The sequence below is a fragment of the Halichoerus grypus genome, chromosome 6 (assembly GCF_964656455.1).
Source record: "Halichoerus grypus chromosome 6, mHalGry1.hap1.1, whole genome shotgun sequence".
NCBI classification, from domain to species: domain Eukaryota; kingdom Metazoa; phylum Chordata; class Mammalia; order Carnivora; family Phocidae; genus Halichoerus; species Halichoerus grypus.
In genome coordinates, this window is record NC_135717.1 from 24,248,675 (window position 1) to 24,271,634 (window position 22,960).

A 22,960-nucleotide genomic window follows, 5' to 3' on the forward strand; every position below is an offset into this window, starting at 1 on the left:
ATTCTACCAAACATTTCAAGAAGAATTAATACCTATCCTTCTGAAACTGTTCCAAAAAATAGAAATGGAAGGAAAACTTCCAAACTCATTTTATGAGGCCAGCATTACCTTGATCCCAAAACCAGACAAAGACCCCATCAAAAAGGAGAATTACAGACCAATATCCCTGATGAACATGGATGCAAAAATTCTCACCAAAATACTAGCCAATAGGATCCAACAGTACATTAAAAGGATTATTCACCACGACCAAGTGGGATTTATCCCTGGGCTGCAAGGTTGGTTCAACATCCGCAAATCAATCAACGTGATACAATACATTAACAAAAGAAAAAACAAGAATCACATGATCCTCTCAATAGATGCAGAAAAAGCATTTGACAAAGTACAGCATCCTTTCTTGATCAAAACTCTTCAGAGTATAGGGATAGAGGGTACATACCTCAATATCATAAAAGCCATCTATGAAAAACCTACAGCGAATATCATTCTCAATGGGGAAAAACTGAGAGCTTTCCCCCTAAGGTCAGGAACGCGGCAGGGATGTCCACTATCACCACTGCTATTCAACATAGTACTGGAAGTCCTAGCCACAGCAATCAGACAACAAAAAGAAATCAAAGGCATCCAAATTGGCAAAGAAGAAGTCAAACTCTCACTCTTTGCAGATGATATGATACTTTATGTGGAAAATCCCAAAGACTCCACCCCAAAACTGCTAGAACTCATACAGGAATTCAGTCAAGTGGCAGGATATAAAATCAATGCACAGAAGTCAGTGGCATTCCTATACACCAACAACAAGTCAGAAGAAAGAGAAATTAAGGAGTCGATCCCATTTACAATTGCACCCAAAACCATAAGATACCTAGGAATAAATCTAACCAAAGAGGCAAAGGATCTGTACTCAGAAAACTATAAAATACTCATGAAAGAAATTGAGGAAGACACAAAGAAATGGAAAAACGTTCCATGCTCATGGATTGGAAGAACAAATATTGTGAAGATGTCAATCCTACCTAGAGCAATCTACACATTCAATGCAATCCCCATCAAAATACCATCCACTTTCTTCAAAGAAATGGAACAAATAATCCTAAAATTTGTATGGAACCAGAAAAGACCCCGCATAGCCAGAGGAATGTTGAAAAAGAAAAGCAAAGCTGGCGGCATCACAATTCCAGACTTCCAGCTCTATTACAAAGCTGTCATCATCAAGACAGTATGGTACTGGCACAAAAACAGACACATAGATCAATGGAACAGAATAGAGAGCCCAGAAATGGACCCTCAACTCTATGGTCAACTAATCTTTGACAAAGCAGGAAAGAATGTCCAATGGAAAAAAGACAGTCTCTTCAACAAATGGTGTTGGGAAAATTGGACAGCCACATGCAGAAGAATGAAACTGGACCATTTCCTCACACCACACACAAAAATAGACTCCAAATGGTTGAAAGACCTCAATGTGAGACAGGAGTCCATCAAAATCCTAAAGGAGAACACAGGCAGCAACCTCTTCGACCTCAGCCGCAGCAACTTCTTCCTAGAAACATCGCCAAAGGCAAGGGAAGCAAGGGCAAAAATGAACTATTGGGACTTCATCAAGATAAAAAGCTTTTGCAAAGCAAAGGAAACAGTCAACAAAACCAAAAGACAACTGACAGAATGGGAGAAGATATTTGCAAATGACATATCAGATAAAGGGCTAGTATCCAAAATCTATAAAGAACTCATCAAACTCAACACCAAAAGAACAAAGAATCCAATCAAGAAATGGGCAGAAGACATGAACAGACATTTTTCCAAAGAAGACATCCAAATGGCCAACAGACACATGAAAAAGTGTTCAATATCGCTCGGCATCAGGGAAATCCAAATCAAAACCTCAATGAGATACCACCTCACACCAGTCAGAATGGCTAAAATTAACAAGTCAGGAAATGACAGATGTTGGCGGGGATGTGGAGAAAGGGGAACCCTCCTACACTGTTGGTGGGAATGCAAGCTGGTGCAGCCACTCTGGAAAACAGTATGGAGGTTCCTCAAAAAGTTGAAAATAGAGCTACCATATGATCCAGCAATTGCACTACTGGGTATTTACCCCAAAGATACAAATGTAGGGACCCGAAAGGCTACGTGCAACCCGATGTTTATAGCAGCAATGTCCACAATAGCCAAACTGTGGAAAGAGCCAAGATGTCCATCAACAGATGAATGGATAAAGAAGATGTGGTATATATATACAATGGAATATTATGCAGCCATCAAAAGGAATAAGATCTTGCCATTTGCAAAGACGTGGATGGAACTGGAGGGTATTATGCTGAGCGAAATAAGTCAAACAGAGAAAGACATGTATCATATGACCTCACTGATATGAGGAATTCTTAATCTCAGGAAACAAACTGAGGGTTGCTGGAGTGGGGGGTGGGGTGGGAGGGATGGGGTGACTGGGTGATGGACACTGGGGAGGGTATGTGTTCTGGTAAGCGCTGTGAATTGTGCAGGACTGTTGAATCTCAGATCTGTACCTCTGAAACAAATAATGCAATATATGTTAAGAAAGAAAAAAAGAAGAAGAATGTAGCAGGAGGGGAAGAATGAAGGGGGGGAAATCGGAGGGGGAGAAGAACCATGAGAGACGATGGACTCTGAAAAACAAACTGAGGGTTCTAGAGGGGAGGGGGTTGGGAGGATGGGTTAGCCTGGTCATGGGTACTGAGGAGGGCACGTTCTGCATGGAGCACTGGGTGCTATGCACAAACAATGAATCATGGAACACTATATCTAAAACTAATGATGTAATGTATGGGGATTAACATAACAATAAAAAAAATTAAAAAAAAAAAAAAAAAAAAAAAGATTGTCTTGGCTATTTGGGATCCGTCAAGATCTCATATGAATTTTAGGATGAATATTTCTATACCACTGAGATTTTGATAGGGAGTGCATTGAACCTGAAGATGGCTTTGGGTAGTATTGTCATCTTAATATTAAGTCTCCAATTAATACAGTATGTCTTTCCATTTATTGATACCTTCTTTCATTTCTTTCAGCAAAAATTTTTATTTTTCAGTGTACAAGTCTTTCACTTTCTTGACTAAATTTATTCTTAGTATTATATTCATTTTGTTGCTATTCTAAATAGAATCATTTTTTAATTTCTTTTGTCCATATATAATTTTTTCTGTTTTTTAGTTCTTTGTTCATTTTTTCTCTTAGTTTTTGATCATTTAACACGTTTGACTTATTATTTCTTCCAAGTTTTTATTTAAATTCCACTTGGTCAACATACAGTGCAATATTAGTTTCAGGTACAGAATTTAGTGATTCATCACTTACATACATCAGCCAGTGCTCATCCTAAGGAGTGCACTCCTTAATCCCCATCACCTATTTCACCCATCCCCCTGCCCCCCCCCCTCTGGTTACCATCACTTTGTTCTCTACAGTTAAGAGTCAGTTTCTTAGCTTTCCCCTCTTTTTTCCCCAATGTTCATTTGTTTTGTTTCTTAAATTCCACATATGAGTGAACTCTAGAAATCAGATTCTCCCACTTCCCTGGGGGTTGAGGTTGCTGGGGTTTCATTGTTTTGTTTTTGATTTTGGACTGTTGAAGGCTATCGTAGTCCTTTGTTGTGGTACTTTTGCAGATTCTTTAAAGACTATTGTTTGTCATGTGTGATTACTGAGGTTTCTGATCCTTTAGCTCGTGTTCAGTTAATGTTTTGACAGAGATTTCCTTGAGGGGCAGGAGCTCAAATGAACAAAGAAAAACATCACCAACCAAAAAAGAAGAGAGAACAACCACTGTGCAGATTGGCTCTGTGCTGGGATACTCCTTCACCACTTAGCTGGACTTGCTCTGAGCCTAGGGATCAGCCTGAGATGAAAGCTTAAGGTTTTCTCAGGACTTTGCTGAGCATGCATCTTGCCCAGGCATGTTCATGGCTGTCTTAATTCCCCCATGCATATAGCTGTCTTGAACATCCTAATTTCAAAGACAAAAAACAAAAAACCCCCCAAAACTCACTCCAGCATCTCCCCCAGACCTTGATGGTCTATTGTATATCTCCACCCATAATCTCTTACTTCAGGCAACTTCACTTTTGTAGTTTGCCTGGTAGCTTCTATGAGCCGTGCTTGCTGCTTTTTTCTGAGTTACATAAAGTGAGTTCCTTGCACCTGTCCTTCAGGCAGCCCCCCAGATAGGTTAGAAAAGATGCACACAATAATCATTATTTTACTTTAAAACATCTGTTTTTTGGGGGCACCTGAGTGGCTCAGTCGTTAAGCATCTGCCTTCGGTTCAGGTCATGATCCCAGGGTCCTGGGATAGAGCCCCGCATCGGGCTCCCTGCTCCGCGGGAAGCCTGCTTCTCCCTCCCCCACTCCCCTTGCTTGTGTTCCCTCTCTCGCTGTGTCTCTCTCTGTCAAATAAATAAATAAAATCTTTAAAAAAAATAAAACATATGTTTTTTAAAAAGTTAATCGGTATCACAAATGGAAAACAGTATGATTTGCCAAAAACAGAAGGCAATTAAACTATAACTACAATGCAAACAAAACAATTTTTCTTGAATTCTAGCTAAACCCTGTTCCCACTAAAAGCTCCAGTCCTGAAACTTACTCTTGGTAGTTCCAGAGCTTTTAAAAACATGTCAGACAGTCTCCTTAATACAATCAGAACAATTGGAAGGGAACCTAAAATGGGATGTCATTCAATGTTTTTTTTTTTTTTTTTTTCCTGGACCCTTTTCAAATCATTTCGTGTTTCATGAGAGGGATGATCTCAACACATTGCTTAGTGGTTGAGTACAAAGGCTGTGGAGCAAGAATTAAGTTCAAATACCAACCCTACCACTGACCAGCTGAGTGACTTTGAGTGAGTTATTGTGCTTCTCTGAGCATTCATTTCTTCTGTTATGGCCTATAAAAATCTAGCCTCACATAAAACCTGCACATGAATGTTGAGAGCAGCTTTATTCACAATAGCCCCAAACTGGAAACAACCCAGATGCCCTTCAATGGGTTGACACCCAAACTGTGGTTCATCCATAACATGAAGTACCATTTAGCAGTAAATAGAACAAAGTATTGATGAACATAAGAAGCTGGATGAATTTCCAGAAAATTATACTGAGTGAAAAAAATAAAAACAGAGCTAGTCCCAAAAGATTACATACTATAGGATTCCATTTATGTAACATTCTTAAAGTGACAAAATTATAAAACTAGGGAATAGATCAGTCCCTGTCAAGGGCTTAGGGATTTGGAGGGAGGGAAAAGATGAGGGAGATGGGTGTAGATATAAAAGAGCAACACAGGAGATCCTCAGGATGACGGGAGTCTTCTGTAACTTGACTCTGGTGGGGGATGCACATTTGATAAAATACACGTAGACACACACAAAAAAGTAAAAGTAAACTGGGAGATCTAAGTGAGATTGGTGGACTGTAGCAATGTCAATATCCTGGTTGTGATATTGAACTGTAGTTTTGCAAGATGCTACCATTGGAGAAAACTGAGTAAGTGGCACACAGGATCTCTCTGTGTTATTTCTTATAACTGCATGCAAATATATAATTGTCTTTTTAAAAAAGATTTATTTATTTATTTATTTGAGAGAGAGAGAGAGAACATGTATTCATGCATGTGTGCATTAGTTAGGGAAGGGGTGGAGGGAGACAGAGAATCTCAAGCAGGCTCCATGCTGAGTGCAGAGCCCTACACAGGGCTCGATCTCACAACCCTGAGATTATGACCTGAGCAGAAATCAAGAGTTATCCGCCCAACCGAATGAGCCACCCAGGTACCCTGCAAATATACAATGATCTTAAAATAAACAGTTTAATTAGAAAAATAAAAGCCTTGTAGGTTTTCTGGGAGGATCAGATGATGTAGTATTTTGGGAAGGAAATTCATTTAACAAAAGTTTATTGACACCTCTCATTTGTCCAGGCACTATGTGAATGCTAAGCTGAGAACAAGTAAATAAAATACACAGGGTCCATGTTCTAGTGGAAATTTTGTTATACTAGAGTGCCACACAAAAGTGAGTTGTTACTTTAAGAAATTATCCTTAAAATTGGCTCAATATTGTTCACTAATTGACAAGTAGTGTTCATTGAGTACTTGGATATAATGAAAATAGACTCAGAGAGATTACAAAACTTGCCCAGGTGCCAGGTAGAGCCAGGAGCGCGATCCAGACCCAGATCTGAGCACCAGGTTGTGGCTCATCATCTCTAAACTCATTGCCTTCAACAAAGGGGTATTGTTGTCTTTGCAGGACAACCCAGTAAAGACAGCCGAAGTGGCGTGTGGGGACTTTTACAACTCTGGAGATAGAGCAACTATGGATGAAGAGGGCTACATCTGGTTCCTGGGGAGGAACGATGACATCATCAATGCCTCTGGGTAGGTATGGCTGACCTGAGCCGGGAGGCATCACCCTCACATGCCTCATGGGATCTAGCTTGTTCTGACATTCATCCAAGCTTGGTGATGGTTAGCTCAGTCTAACTCTGAGCAGAGCTCTGTCCGTGGGGCCCTTTTCTGGGGATACCTGTGTACCTCCCCCAAGCCCTGCATCCAGAAAAGTCTATCAAAATGTAGTTCAAGAGGTCTGCAAGGCGAACCATAATGAGACATTATGCAATTTAAGGAATTTGGAAGGAAGACGTTACTTAGGCCCTTTTTGGTTGAGGAAGCTTCCTCTATGTTTGGCTCCTCTAATGGGACACAACAATCACTGAAAATTTTAATAATAGATAACAACAACATAAACCTTTATGAGGCACTTACTATGGGGACGCACACTCTGCAGTGCTTTATATAACCCAGCTCTCAATGCTAGAAGGTAGATGCAATTTTGCCATTTTACAGATGAAGGAACTGGGTTACTGACTAGTGAATAAAGTTCCTTAAAGTTTCAAAGAGTGCTGGGTACAACCAAGATTTACCAAAGCTGTCTGGCTCCAAGTCAGTCGTCCCTAAACCTTAACGTGATTTGGAAGAAAAAAAAAATGACACATTGTACCAGAGTAACAAGTTCTCTTGGATATTTCAGGGAAGTTGAGTGTGTTTACCTTTTAAATTTCTAAAACATGCTAATATAATGGGGAAGAGTATGCAGAATTTGCATGAATGTTTAAGATAAAGGCCGAGGCTTCTACTAGGTTTCATGCCAAGGGAAGCTGCTTGAGCCCAGCCCCAGAGCTCGGGGAGGACTAAACATTCACCCTCCTCCCTGAGCAGAGACAGTGAGGTGAGAAACTCTGGGGAGCATGTGAGTGTTGTATTTCTCAGCACGGAGTGCCCATTCTTCACGTTTGGGGCCCATGACAGAGCCAGGGCACAGGTATCTGGCTTCCTGTGACAGTTATCCTATGTGACAAGGGACGAGGTGACCCTCCAAAACATGAGACTTGAGGGCCTGGGTCACCCGGCCCTGGCAGCCACTCAGAAACCAAGGAGCCATTGATCCTGCAGGTACCGCATCGGGCCCGCAGAGGTGGAGAATGCCCTGGCCGAACACCCGGCTGTGGCTGAATCAGCTGTGGTGAGCAGCCTGGACCCAATTCGAAGGGAGGTAAGGAGGAGGACACAGAGGTCATCGTGTCTGTGTGTGGGCACCAAGGCAGGTGCGGGGAAACCTTCCTCCCGGTCCTGTCTCTCCAACCTTGGACCTAGGGTGGAGGGGGGCCCCCCCGGGGTGTGCATGTGCATTTACACTGTGTGGCCACCAGAGAGCAGTGTGGCCTCAACCATGTGTGACAGAACATGATGCTTGTGAGTGTGGCTTGCAGCTGGGGCTACTGCTGCCCATCTCCTAATTTCTGAGCCCTTCCTACCTGCCGGCTCATTTCACCCCCCTCACAGCAACCTCATTAATTAAGGGCTCTGAGACCCTTTTTTACAGGGAAAGAAACAAGCATAAGGAGATTAAATAAGTTGCCTGATCACAAAGCTGTTAAGTGGTGGAGCCAGAATGGGAATCTGAGCAGTCTGGCTCCAGAGCAAGCATTCATTGATTCACTGTGTGCTGAGCACCTACTCTGGACAAGGCCCTGTGCCCTGTAGAAGCGACATGAATAATAGGAACGTAGTTAATCACCACCATTGATTTAATGCCCACAGAACTCTACCTACAATAATAGTGAAAATGGTGATGATAATGATAGGAATAAAAATCAGTTGAAACGAGCTTCGTGGTTTATATGAATGATCTCGATGAATCTTGAGAGCCATGCCCTGAGGAATGAAGCCGTGCTGTCCCCACATCAGAGAAGGACATGGAGGCTGAGGGAGGTGAAGTAATTTTCCAAGGCAGAGAGTAGAAATTGGAAGTATGGACACTGGTCCTGTTCTTTTCCAGGGGCTCAACTGTCAACTTGTTTTTCCATTTACTTAATACACATTGACTTTTTAGACTCTACACTTGGTTGCCACTCCCCCTGAGCCTCCACTCTGGTTCTGTGCTGCAGGTGGGGAAGGCATTTATTGTCCTGACCCCGGAATTCCTCTCCCATGGCCGGGACCAGCTCACCAAGGAGCTGCAGCAGCATGTGAAGTCAGTGACAGCCCCGTAGAAGTACCCCAGGAAGGTGAGTGAGGGCAGAGGGATGGGGTCTGGTCCCCTCCAGTGGGCCCTGGGCTCTGCTGCCCCAAATCTCCTAGGGTCGCTGAGGTGAAGCTGATGTAGCCCATGGAATGAGCATTTTTCTCTACCGAAGAAGCATTCAACTTAGGGGTTTAGGGGAGATCCATCTTAATCCTGGAAACCTCTATCCTGTGTCAGAAAACAAAAAGGCTGACAAAAAACCTACAGAAAAAAATCAGCCAAGAGCCTAGAAATATCCAAGAAGGTTATTTGAAATCTTTCACAATGTGAAAAAGACATTCAAGTCAACAACTGCCACACTTGTAAAAAACATTATTTGTAGTAAGAAATATATTCTAAATTGAAGCCCAGTACATATATAGATACATAACAAACAAAAGTTAACAAAATAATATTTATTGTAGCATAAAATACATTCTGAGAGGTTTTTTTTCTACCTCATTTGTTTTCAGTGCCATGTGCGAACTATGAAAATGTCCAACAATAGAGAAATGATTAAATTATTCGTGGTAATTAATGCTGTCCTATAATTTAAAAAGATGATGCAGATCTCTTATTTGTAACATAAAAAACATCACAAAAATATATTATTAAGAGAAAAAAGCAGGCTGTGAATAAATATACATGTTATCTGACTTGTTGAAAAACCACGTTTGCAAGGATACATGGGTGAAAAATTTAACGTGTCTTTCTTTTGTAATAATACATTGCTGTGCTTTCTGAGTGTTTACCCAAAGGTAGATAGCTAATATTTATTGAACATGTGTGCCAGGGGCTGGACTCAAAGCTCTACATGTATTATTTCATTTAATCCCCCCAAACCTGAGATGGCATAAGCATCCATTTGACAGACTGGAAATGGGGGAGGCTGAGAGACTCACAGTAAATTGCCGGAGGTTGGACTGAAGAAAAGGGCAGAGCTGAACTCAAAGCCAGTGTATCTGAAAACAGAGTTCGTCCTTCACATGTAAGGCTCTGCTGCCTCCTAGAGAGTAGACTGGAGGCTGCATGCCAGTTAGGATGGGCTGATGTTACTGTGAGGAACTAGGAGCCCCTCGTCTTAGTGGCTCCTACTAGGGAAGTATCTTTCTTGCTCCTGCCACATGTCCGCATGGTCTTCCTGGGACCAGGATAAAGGAGCACCCACCATAGGTAACTGCCAGGTGCTAGAAGAGATGGCCAGAGTGGATGCCAGACCCAGTTGTCCCAAGTGTTCTGTTCGAGGTGGCACGCCTCACTCCCACTCACATCTCACTGGTCAGAGCACGTCACAGGGCTGCATCCAACTTCCCGGGTCAGGGGACACCCTGACATGCCTTGGTGGAGCCTATTGGGGCCACCACATGGTGCCAGCCCGTCTGGGGGACTGTGCAGGGGCAGAGGAGGAGCCTGGGGCATTGGTAAGAAATGACAGCAGGACTAAGTTGGGATGGGTTTGCTTTATCCTTGACCAGGTGGAATTTGTCTCAGAGCTGCCCAAAACCGTCACGGGCAAGATTAAAAGAAGTGACCTTCGGAACAAGGAGTTTGGTCAGATGGAATCAGCAAAAGCCTCAGAAACCACTGTGTCTTCTTTGCCACATCCCTGGCTGCCTCAGTTTCCTCACTATGGGGAGGGTGAGGAGGGGAGTGTTGGACATTGATTTTAAGAGCACCAGGAGTGCTCACATTCCAGCATTTTTGTTCTTTTAAATTACTATCCGTTACTCTCCTGCTTCCAAGTCCCCGAGTGAGCGCCCAGTATGTGGCTGGGGTAATGAACTGACATCAGCATCCAAGGGGACTTGTGTTGTGCTTTTATTCTGTGAATGAACCAGTGCTAAATGCTGTCCCTCCATGATTCTCCCCAAGCCCCATTGGAGAGGACTCTGGGGCCAGATTCTCCCCCCTGGTTCCAGGGGCCCTGGGTGACTCCTTTTGTCTGTTCAACAAGCACAACACAGAGGTCTGAGGAGGGACCCTTCCTTGGGCCCAGGTGTCCACCTCTGCCTGGCTTGCCCATGCCCTGCTGGAGGGTGAGGTCAGGGCCAGAGCTAGTGAGGTGGCTGGGGAAGGGGGAAGGCGCCGAGGGCAGCCCAGCCTGGTGATTCCACTTGCCTGCCAGACCATTCCTCTCCGTTCCATCCAGCATCCCATGGACCTGCTGCCTCTGTATGCTGCTGCTTCCAGGTCCCAGCCTGCACCAGCTTAGGTGTGGGAGGGATCTGCCCTGTGGGGACCCAGGAATCCTGCAAGACTCCTCCAGCCCTTTCCGGGGTGCCCGATCCCCCATTCCTTCCATGGAGCCCAGGAGCTCCGTTCCCCAGCCCTCCGTAGGGTCCCCCAATCACTCACCCTTCCCCAGGGCCCAGGAATCCCTCAGCCTCCCCAGGGGCCCGGAGCTCTCCCCGCACTTTAGGAGGTCCTCCTGCCATCTGGAGACCGAGAGATGATGTGTGCAAAGGGCAGGGCTTAGCACAGGCCTGAAACAGGAGGGACCTGTGCTTGTCACCAGTGTCGCCTTTAACAGCTGTGAGACGTGAGGCACCGCATCTGGGAAGGCACTTGCCCCATGGAGATGCTGCTGCTCATGTCCATAGGTGCTCAGCACGTGGCTTCCTCTTGTCCTCAGCACAGTTATGGACACAGGCTTGGACGCCCCCAGCTCACTGAAGGAAACCAGCCCAGGGTCACACAGCTGGTAAGCAGCACAGCTGGATGTCACACTCTAGGCTCCCGGCCCTGTTTCCAGGGGCCACGAAGGGCTTCGTAGACGGGAGGCTGGCGCTGGCTTTGGGGACACTTCCTCACCTCCACGAGTGATCTCACCTATTCGAGGCCCCCAAACTCTGTTCACTGCTTCTTCTTTCCCTGCTCCCTGTTCCACTTATAATCAGGGTGACCCCGGCCATCCTTCCTGGAATTCCCTAGTCCCCCTTAGAGGCTGGGCCTCTCTCCCGTTCACTTTTGGGCTAGTCTGACTCCACCCCTTCTGTAGCTGGTCTCTCCTTCTATAACCAGGACCACCCAACTCTGGGGCTCTGGAGGCGGGCAGCAGCATCTAAACAGAATTTCATACAAATGTTTTGCTCTCCTTGTTTTGTTTTTGTTTGCTTGTTTTTTATGGTTTCTTTATATTTATGTTCAAGATACTGCGTTCCTATTTTAGCAGTGCTAAAATGGTTCCTGTTGACAAGAAATTGACACAATAAGTGGTGGTTTGTAGAGCATTGATTTTCAGCTGCCTTGGGCCTGAATGAGTTGGGGAAACATTGTGTTAGTCCTAGAGAGAAACAGTTTAGGAAGTTCGGCTCAGGACAGGGCCCAAGAGAGATGATCACAGGGGGTTTGTCTAGTCACCTGGGTCCCTGGCCCTGCCCACCTGCTTGGCTCTCCCCGCCCAGCACACCTGGAGCTGCCAGCTCTCTGGGTGTTGTCTTGGATTCCCCAGGAGAGAAGCTGGTGAATGTTTTCTCTTAAAATACTCTCATTCCTGGAGGTCCCAAGAGATCCCATGAGAGTCAGCTTGGATTGTTTCCCCTGTGAGGTTCATAACGTAAAGCCCAAGCTAGTGTGTAGCAGGGTCACATAGGTAAGTGACAGATCTACCGCTGTTTGAGGTGTTAAAATGTCTCCGTCAACTAGGGATGATTTTGAGGCCATACAGTCTTCTCATACTAATATCCCAGGATATACCAGCCCAGAAGACATACTTGATTACAATTTTCTCATGCTTATTTCATTCGGTTCCAAGGTAGCTTTTTCTTTGGGATTTCTTTACTCCTATTTTATTTATAGAGGTACTTCTCAATTTCTAAACATATGGGAAATTCTAGTGAGCTTTTTAGCCATGATTTCTAGCACATTATATTACCACAACATGCTCTGTGTGATTTCATGCCTCTGAAACGTACTGAAATGTCCCTTATGGCCAAAATAGATCGGGTGCATTTTTGTAAGTGTATCCTATATGCCCAAAGTTAATGTGTCCTCCACAGTGGTATATGGATGTGGACAGACATACGGAGATAGCTGTGGGATTCAGATGGTTTGCCATCAAGGTCTACATGTTATGGATGTTCTGTGTGCTTTGAGTCACTGAGAGAGGGTTGAAACCTCCCACTCTGCTTGTGTATTTGCTTGTTGTTGCAGTTCTGTCCTCCTTTGCTTTATATGTTGTTCAGCCAATGGCTCTAGGATGGGAGTTCTGGAAGGAAGGAGATAGCGCCCAGAAGAGGGGAACAGGGACCCGGGTTGGGAGGGAGCAGAAACAAGAAGGATGGCCAAAGTTCCAGAGAGGACCTGTTATTGGGATGGCACGTGGTGGGGCGCCAGTTGGGAAGGGGCTCTTTAAGTATGAGGTCACGCGGGGTGTCCATTATGATCTAGCAGGAGCAAAGGCAGATGACTGGCTGAGAGAGAGTATAAAGCCTCTGGGTTGCTAAGGAACGGTTCAACCAGGGCAAGGCTTGGAGAAAAGTGTATCGTCCTCCAATCCCTTCACCTGCTACTGTTTCCTGCTGACCTAGTGATTTCCTAACCTGCTGACCTACTACCCTTTCTGAACCTCCCCTCGAGTACTTACTCTGACCCTGACACCGTCGCTGACCCCTTCTTCTCCTGACAAACGCCTTCCCCAATCCCACCCTTTACTTCTACCCTGCTCCCAACCCTCCTTAAAACCCTGTCCCCTTCCCACCCCTGCCCACCCCTCCCTACCCCACCCACCCCTACCTCCACTCCACCCCCCATCTCCACCTCCTCCCTGACGCCCCAGCACCCCTTGGAAGGACCAAGACATGAAGGTGCAGAGGCTGTTGTTCCTGGTGCTCTTGCTCCGCTGTCCCGGTTCCCCAAACCCAAATGTGAGTAAACATGGCACTTCACTGGTATCTTCACAGGTGTGGGGGGGAAGGGCAGAGGGGGAGGGAGAGAGAGAATCCCAAGCCAGCTGTGCAGTGAGTCCAGAGCCTGAAGAGGGGCTCAGCCTCAGGACCATGAAATCGTGACTTGATCCAAACCAAGACGTCGTCACTTAACTGACTGAGCCACCCGGTGACTCAAAGCTGCTAGTGGTGTCTTCGTTCCTCCTGGGTTCTTTCACATGGTGGTGAAATAATAGTTTTTTCATGGGGTCCTTGGTGGGAACTTGAGAAGAACTGCAGTTCTTCCTGAAGACCGAGGACCGCAGGGCAGGTTTCTTGGTTAGCCTGAAGGGGCTGGGGCCACAGCCGTCCACATCAAGTTCTGGGTCCTGTCTGTGTGCTTGGTCCAAAAAGAGCAGCTCTGGCAGGATGGAAACCTGAAAATACTAGGCTTATGGTGTCAAGAAGGAAGGATTTGAGAAGATATGAAAAGCCATTGAGCTCTTTGTCTTCAATAGGGGGCTTGTATGATATGTACATTAGATCTCATTCAACTTGTCTTTGAAAATGTCAGGAATGCTAATGTCTAGGAGCTACGGGTATTAGACTAGCTCCTGGAAGCCCAGTGAAGATCCTGCTGCAAGCCTTGTATGTTTAGGGTCCATCTTCTACATACTTTGATTTCATATCAGCACATTGTTCATATTTGTGAAGTTTGGCAGCCCTGGGAACAGTGGTATCTTAAGCATTGGTGTTGGGACTCAAGTGTTAAACAGTGAAGTGTCCTTTGTGCTCTGTGCTTCCTGGTTGGTTGACTTGTAACAACTTCTGAGTCAGCCCTTTCCTTCTGGGCTCGGAGGCTGTCCCCAGGGACTCTGTGTCCCACCAGGTCCATGGGAGCCCTGAGAAGCCCAGCAGAGACTAAGTGACCGCATCTTGCTGGGACGTCTGTCCCAGGAAAATCTGATGGATTGATGTCATCAGGAAGCGAATGAGTTGTTATCCATTCTTTGGCCCAGTATGTACAGAGTGTTGATTTCCCCAAAGTCAAAAGCTCCTGAATGTCCTTAGGATTGTCCCAATATAAAGAAATACCTGGTTCCTAGTGTGATATTTCACTCCTTAAAAAATAAAACCCTTACCGTCAGGAGAGAGAGACAGACAGGGAACACCCTAGAAATAAGCAGACTTCTTTAGATCCGGCCTACACCAGATTCTTAGAGAGGGCTCTGCAAAGTGGGAGTAGTCAGGAAGGACCCTAGTGTTGAGGCAGACTCATCCCACATGAATACCTCCAGTCAAAAGAGACTCGATTCTGTTTCTTTTGAGTCTTCAAAGGAGGGAATTTCTTGGTAGTCTTTATTGGAAATATCCCCCTCTACCGAGGCTGCATCTCATAGATCACTTGGACTTTCTCACCCTCCCTCATCTCTGAGCTCTTGCATAAACTACCTGGTCTTGCATTTCCCTCCTCCACCTGCTCATGGCCATTGTCTGTTAGAAGCCAGTGTTATTGGCCCCATTGGATGTCATCTAGTTAAGAGTCAGCTACTGGTCAGCATCCCGACAGCTGCCAGACGTACCACGTGGCCACAACTGGGGGTGTTTTCCATTTGTGACAAGATGGCCTCTGTCTTTTGTGCATTTGATCCCCATGATCAACCATTGTGCAGATAGCTAATGTTCTCTTTCAGACAGCGGCTGTTCAAAGACCGTGTATGTTTCCCACCAGCACACATGTTTGTGACCTCAGCTGTGAGGGCTGAAGATGAAAATGTTATAGATTTCAGGGGTACTTTCTAGAGAGTTGTGTTTGCACGCAATTCAAGCTTGGTGTGAATGAGTATGAATTGCATTGTGAGCGTCTCGTCTCCTAAAATACTTGGAACTCCAGTTTTTGTAAAATGAGATGTGTTCTTTGTTTTGGTGTCCATATCCAGGAATTTTGTATTCTTTTAGAAATGAAATTTCATGGTCACCTGGGTGGCTCAGTCAGTTGAGCTTCTGCCTTAGCCTTGGGTCATGTTCCCAGGGTCCTGGGATTGAGCCCTGCTTGGGCTCCCTGCTCAGCCGGCAGTCTTCTTTTCTGTCCCCCTCTACCCCTTCCCCTGCTCATGCTCTCTCTCTCTTTCACATCAATAAATAAAATCTTTTAAAAAATTAAATTTTAGAGTTGGTCTTGACTGATTTAGTTACAATACTGAGAAATAGGAACATGAATGCCTTTCACTGGCTTTTGGAGATAGGTGTTCAAGTAATTTAAAATGTCACAGATATCATCAAAAGAAACAAGATCACCTGATCATGAAAATCTTCATGTACCCCTGAAATCTGACATTTTGGGCTGTGATTCTGAAGCAAAGTGGGCATTGAAAGAAAACATCACTGTTTTCAGAAACTAAGCAATAATTGTACTTTATTTTTGTTGAAATACTCATCCCATATTATTCTAATAGAAGCCTCCTGTCTCTCTCTCACTCATGTCCTTATCGATAAACATCTGTCCATAGAACATTCTCATTTATATCTCTAGTACATTTTTTATTCTTGCTTTCTCTCATTCTTCCATAAATTTCGGGCATATTTTTGGAAAGGTTCCAGAGGAGTTTATCCAGGTCCTTCATGGATGTACAATAGAAGTCAGTGACTTCTTACCTACTGTAAGTTTACATTTACTTCTCTTGTCTATTTTATGTGGGCTTATAAATTCTTAAGTTCTGTTAGCTATAGAAAATTTATTTGCAATGTGTTTGTAGGCAAAATCAAATCTCTTCAGATTTGCCTATTAGATTTTTCCTACAGCTTCAGTGTTCTATAATGTATATATGATCACAACACCTTTTTCAAGAATAGAGTTTGTTGATATTTACATAGGTAAACACAGTGAAACCCATCAGCACAGTAAGATAGTAAACACACTCATCACTCCCAAAAGTTTGCCCCTGCTCCTTTGGAATTCCTCTGTGCTCCTTCTCCTCCGTGGGGAGGCACTTGAGAGGTGTGCTTACCTGGGGGAGGCTGGTTGAGGGTTTGTAAAGTTGATGGTTTGGGACAGAGACATTGTAAATCTTTGAGATTCCTCATTGTCTCACGTGTTATTTCAGCTTGTCCATGTTGTGCCTGGCCGTTTCCCTCTTGGCCCTGATGGGGTTGGAGTTCTATGGAAACTTCCCATTATCACTGCCCCCTTGGGAGTTTGTGTCCTTCTCATTTATATCTGGAGAACCATCCTCGCTGTAAGTATACTAAAGTAGCTTATATATACTGTTCTTCATACATAAGCAGAAAATTTTATAGTCATTGGACCTTTTGTATCCATTCAGTAATAGAAATATCCCTCTAATACATCAATTTTGATGATCACCTAGATTGAAATAGATTTAAATTTGTGTTGCAGTGCCTTCTGTGATCCATATGTTCTTTTTTTTTTTTAAAGTTCAAGCATAATTGGCCAACAGTGTAGTATTCGTTTCAGGTGTACAACATGATTCAGCAAGTCTATACATTTCTCAGTGCTCATCACAATAAGTGTACTCTTAATCCCCTTCACCTCTTTCCTCCATCCCTCCACCCACCTGCCCTCCAACCCATGTGTTCTTTAGAAGTGTGTTGTTTCATCTCCATTTTTGGGTCATTCTCTAGCTATCTTTCGGTGCTTGATGTCTAGTTTGAGTCGTCTGTGGTCTGAGAACATACTTCCTGTGATTTCTTTTCCTTTGGTTGTTCAGATGTATCTTATGGCCCCGAATATGGCCTCTCTTAGTGAATGTTCCATGGGAACTTGAGAAGAATGTCTTTCCTTGGGTTGTTGAATGGATTATTCTGCAGATGTTAATGGATCCAGCTGATCGGTGATGCTTTTCAGTTCACCTGTGTTCTCATGGAATTTCTGTATCTGTTGGATCTGTCAATGACTGATAGAGGATTCTGAATTCCCCAGCTATAATAGGGATTCGTCTGTTTCCATCAGCAATTCTTTCAGTTTCTGCCTGATGTACTTGGACACTCTGTTGTTAATGCATGCACATGAGAAATTATTGTGTCTTTTGGAGAATTGACACCTTTACCGTTGACGTCATTCCCATCCTTATCCCCGACGGTTTTCCTTCCTCTGTAGTGTGTTTTGCAGGATCATTTCACTGGCCACAGGTTTCTAGTTGGATGTTTCTTTGAACACTTTAAACATTTCATCCTTCTTGATGGCAAGGTTTCTGAAGTGTGATGTAGTCCTTATCCTTATTCCTCTTGGGTAAGGGTTACTGCTCTCCTTCCCCCTTCCACCACCCACACCCAAGCCCTGCTCCAGATTTCCAGAATTGTTTCTTTGTCTTTAAGGACCTGTGACTGAACATTCTGGGTTAGGCATCGTTGGTGTTAGTTGTTTGTGTGTTTCTTTTGGTATTTATCCTGCTTTCCTTGTCTTGAGCTTCCTGGATCTGCGATTTGGTGGCTATATTAATTTAGGAAAATCCTCAGTCATTATTGCTCCAACTGTCTCTCTGTCCATTCTCCTGCTGTTTTCCTATTATGTGTGTGTTACACGATTTGTAATTGTCCCACTGGTCTTGGATTTTCTGTGCTGTCTTTTTAATTTTTGTCTTTGTTTTTCTTTTTGGAAGTTTCTGCCGGAAATTCTTTAGGCACAATGATTCTTTCCTCTGGTATGTTGAGTCTCTTAATGAAGCCATCAAAGGCATTCTTGATTTCTGTTATGGTGTTGTCCAGCATCCCGGTAAAATCTTAGAGTTTCATATCTCTGCTTACATTCATCATCTCTTCTTCCTACTGCCCCCTTTTTGCTTAGATCCAAGATCAGGTATGGAAGGGACTTGAAATTCCCAGCCTGCCGATGCCATCGTCTCTGCCTTAGATGCCTCAGGTAGTGTGATTCTAGTGCTTGCTGGCGTGGTTTTTACCTCTAGTATGCCTTGTGAGGTTGTGTTGAAAGCTAGATCTCCTGTTCTGGTAAAGGAACTGAGGTAAATAGGACGTTAGGGTGAGGTTGTCTACTCATCTGTGTGCGGTTAGACTGAGTTTACTCCCAGGTGAGACAGGGAGGAGATTGCATTGGAGTTGAGACTTTCCCCCTCACCTCTATTGCAGTCTTTGGGAAAGGCCCAGTTAGGCTCTGGGGACATAGTTTCACTTGAAGGCAGACCTTTCTAAGAAGAACAGAAAACTTCTGAGGTTATTTCTAAATGGAACCTCCCCCCTCTCCCTGCCAATGGAGAAACCTTCCCTTCAAAAGGAAAACAAGTATGTGCTACGGTGAGCGCTGTGAATTGTGCAAGACTGTTGAATCACAGATCTGTAGCTCTGAAACAAATAATGCAATATATGTTAAGAAAAAAAGAAGAAGAAGATAGCAGGAGGGGAAGAATGAAGGGGGGGTAGTCGGAGGGGGAGATGAACCATGAGAGACGATGGACTCTGACAAACAAACTGAGGGTTCTAGAGGGGAGAGGGGTGGGAGGATGGGTTAGCCAGGTGGTGGGTATTAAAGAGGGCACGTTCTGCATGGAGCACTGGGTGTTATGCACAATGAATCATGGGTCACTACATCAAAAACGAATGATGTCATGTATGGTGATTAACATAACAATAAAAAATTTTTAAAAAAAGGAAAACAAAACTTTGACGTCTTTGCTGTGCTCATCTGTCTCTTCACTTCCCCTTCCTGTGGGGCTGGGTGACAAGGGCCAGAGCAACTCAGAGATTCCTAAGCAACATGTGAAGTTACAGGAATCACCATGGTTTTCTGTTTGCCCTCCACTGATGGACTTTCCCCTAACAACTGGCTTGTTGATAGCGTGCTGATATTCCAATATCCTGGCAAGATTTGGGGACTGGCCTCAGCCTCTCCTCATCCTGTAAAACTTTTGAATGGGGAAATATGTTAATGGTGTCAAAATGGGGTCTTGCCTAGAGTTTCCTAAGCTATAATTTATCAGGGTGACTCGATCTGGATAGCCTGGTTCCCCTCTTTTGAAACATCCGCTGTCATTTCTCTTGTTGCTTATGCTTCATCTCTCGCCACGTGCCACTCTTTTTCTCCTTCGATGGCTTTTCTTTCTTTTTGATGACCCTCTGTAGCAATCTGGGAAACTTCATAGCACCTGATGTGCCATAACTGTGTGTGAATTCAGCAAACAGCCAACCCTTAGTAATAGTTCAGAGAAGCTTTCTGGACAAGGAAAACGGCATAATTTTGTCAGCGCTTTGCTCACCTGCCAGCCTCCCTTCCTACATTCCTTCCTCCCTTCCTTCCATTTTCTTTCTTTCAGGATCTTAGAATAATCCGTTTCTGAACTCAGTGTGGATATTGGGTTGCATTAAAGTTACGGAAATGATGAATTCATGAATGTGTTTTAAAATGTCTGCATGGTCCGCTGTCAAAATTGAACAGGTTGAACGTTCATTTCACAGAATGTGACTAGATTTTGGGGTCAAAACTAAGTTATATACCTTTGTGCTCTTTATCAGAAATGGATTGTGAACTATGGTGACTTAATCAGGAAATTCCAATTTTGTCTTCTTTTTTCATCCTGTGAAGTCATTCTGCTAAACAAAATGATTATTGTAATTTTATTGGATGACTGTTTCCGTATTGACCTGAACTAGAGATTTTGACTAGTAATATGTTTTGACATCAAACTTCATTTTGTTTCTTCCTCTCTTAGATAAAGCCTCCACAATATCAAGGTAAGTTTTTTGGCTTTAGTTTTCATTGTCGTAAATTCTCGGTACTGGTGTTTGATGTGGGTATAATAGGACTAGGGATAAATATGGTGACTCCTGATGTCTAATTGACTTGTTAACTCCTGAAAATCGTTCTCTTTCCCATGTGGAGTCTAAGTGACAATGTGGAGGGTGTTGCCATCTCTTAGGAGACCAGGAGGAGGTATACCTCATGGGAGTAGGGAGAATAGGAAGAGTCATTTTGCAGAGACATGTTTAGGAGGCATGCGATGATAGGAGCCTGAGGTCTGGAGTGAGTACTTTGCCATGACCTGGCTCTTGGTGAAATGTCGAGATGAGAAAACACTCTTTGAGTCTAACAAGCGGGCTACACTTAGAGAAGGAGCCACATGTTGCCAGACAGAGCGTGTGTCACAAGAGAGGTTTAAAGCGTGGTTTTGAGTCTGAAGTGGAGGGAGCCTTTCCTGCCAGGGGAGAATGAGTGGAAAGGAACGGGTGCCAGTGGGGGTGATGTACTGTGTCGGGCCTCATGGATTGTGGTGATTCCGTGGTGCTGTCTGCTGACGGCCAGGGTGGCTGCCTGGCACATAGCAAACCCTCGAATGCTGGTGTTCGTCCCTGTGAGTGCAGCAGTGGGGGTGGTGAGAAGAGAGATCTCAGGGCACGAGAGCGCTCACATTGGGCCAATAGAAGAGAAGTTTGCACTTTGAGGTAAGATGAGAGAATTACGATTTTTTAGAAGATTCTGTTTATTCACTTGACAGAGAGGGCACAAGCAGACCGAGTGGCTGGCAGAGGGAGGGGGAGAAGCATGCACCCCACTGAGCCCAGACCCAGATGTGGGATCCCAGGACCCAGGGTGGAATCATGATCCGATGTGGGATCATGACCCAAGCTGAAGGCAGACACTTAAGCGACTGAGCCACGCAAGTACCCCGAGATGAGAGAATTAAGTGCCAGTTAGAGGAGTCTGTGTTCTCGACCTTCGATGTGTTATCCATCTGTGATAGGGCGCTTCATGAGTGTTGTTTTCCTGTCAGGGTAGAGGGTAACCTTCTCATGTTGGGATGAGAAAAGCTTGTGTCCCAGGGAGTGTGAGTTATCCAGGCCCTCCAGAGACTGTAATGTGGAGTTTGTACCCGAGTGTGTTTGATTCCAAAGATCTTGTCCTCCAGAGCCCCTGCCTAGGGTTCATGACAGGCAATCTGTGAGCAGCAGAAAGTCACTGAAGGCCTTGGAGGTGTCACTCAATTGCCACTTTGAGCTTTCCTTGTGTGGAATTCCAAGGAGGATCTGGAAACGGACATGGCGCTGAGCAGGAGCAAAGGATGGTTTTGTTCATTTTGGGTTGTTTGCAGGGACTTATTTTTGTACCTTAATCATTGGAGGAGAGAAATGTTAGTTGACAGGATGCTTGGTTTTTCTGTTAGGTATCTGGGGATGACATCAGCATTTGCAGTGATTGCATTTTCCAAGATTGGTGCTTCCGCATGGGAGTAAACTTAGAAGACATTTGAGGGCGTTTCTCTATTTTTGAAAAAAATTTCAGTAGGAATCTCCCCGAAATAGGTTGTCTTAGGTTTCCAATGCTGCTAAAACTTGCTTCCTTAGGGCACAATGGGAATGCTAACAAGTTAGTTACACCCAAGTGTCAGAGAATGTGTCTCTGGTGCTCATACACTGGGATTATTCAATGTCACTGGTTTTGCTAGTTATCTTTGAGATTCTTTTTTCTCCTTTTAGTAACCTTACAACAAATAAAGGAGAAGATCCATCGACTTAGAACAGAAAACAGGGAGCTTGCTCAGGAAATATCCCTTTGGGAGCTGAAGGTATCAGTGCCTTTTCAAATACTTTTTGTGATTTCATTTTGGTTACTTCCACCTCTTGTAGTTCATCCTATTGACCTATTTCATGTGATCCAGAAATGGTCCTGATTCAAGAGAAGTTTCACAAATGTAGAGCACTGCCTCTCTATTTTGAAAGGAGTCACACATGAGTAGATAGGTTTGTGTAACACGATGCTATTTTGGAATTCTGTTTCCTTCTTCATATGTTTTATAGATCCAGGAAGGCAAGAAACACCTTGCAGAAACCAAGAGTGAACATAAGTTTCTCTCTGAGGAAGTGCTTCAATGGAAGGTAAGAATCCCTTCTTTGCCTGAATTGTGTCCTACCAACAGAAATCAAAGTAATGAATTATCATCATTATCATGATTATTATTATTATTTTAAACACTGATTGATTGATTGATTTGAGAGAGAGAGAAAGAGTGAGTGGTAGGGGACAGAAGGAGAGAGAGAATCCCAAGCTGACTCCATGCTGAGTGTGTAGCCTGATGCAGGGGTCAATCCCATAACCCTGAGATCAGGCCTTGAGCCAAAACGAAAGCAGGAGTCAGACACTCCACCGACTGTGCCACCCGGATGCCACCCAGGTGCCCCAAGGAATGGATTATTATTACTCATTCAAAATGTTTTGTTGAAGGAGAACATCAAAAAGGTTGAGGAAGTTAATGAAAATTTAAATGACACCCTTCGTCGGGCACGGGCTCACTTGCAAATTGAGAGAGAGAAGAAGGTCAAGAATCAGGGTGTGGTAAGAGCTGGCTGTTGAGTTTTAGCTTAATGTGGCTCCGGCAGGCTTTTGGTTCACTGGGTGAGGTGAGTGCAGCATCCTCGCTTGCTGTTTAGCACAGTAGAGAGTGGGCATCTGGGAACTGAAACTCCTACGGAGCAGGGAGCTGGGATTTCACTTAGAACCACCATGATGAGGTTTGCTCTTATA

The 22,960-nt window shown here is 44.3% G+C and overlaps 1 protein-coding gene across 1 annotated transcript in view; it reads left to right on the forward strand.

Moving 5' to 3' along the window:
* LOC144382257 (uncharacterized) overlaps positions 1-22,960 on the forward strand; it is a 44,190-nt gene that overhangs the window by 11,674 nt on the left and 9,556 nt on the right. Inside the window, exons 5-10 of the mRNA XM_078074729.1 lie at positions 6,296-6,423; positions 7,498-7,597; positions 8,493-8,612; positions 10,084-11,309; positions 13,386-13,473; positions 16,578-16,709. Coding sequence (XP_077930855.1) covers positions 11,248-11,309; positions 13,386-13,473; positions 16,578-16,709 — 282 coding nt within the window. The 5' untranslated portion in view covers positions 6,296-6,423; positions 7,498-7,597; positions 8,493-8,612; positions 10,084-11,247. The remainder of the gene's footprint in view (positions 1-6,295; positions 6,424-7,497; positions 7,598-8,492; positions 8,613-10,083; positions 11,310-13,385; positions 13,474-16,577; positions 16,710-22,960) is intronic.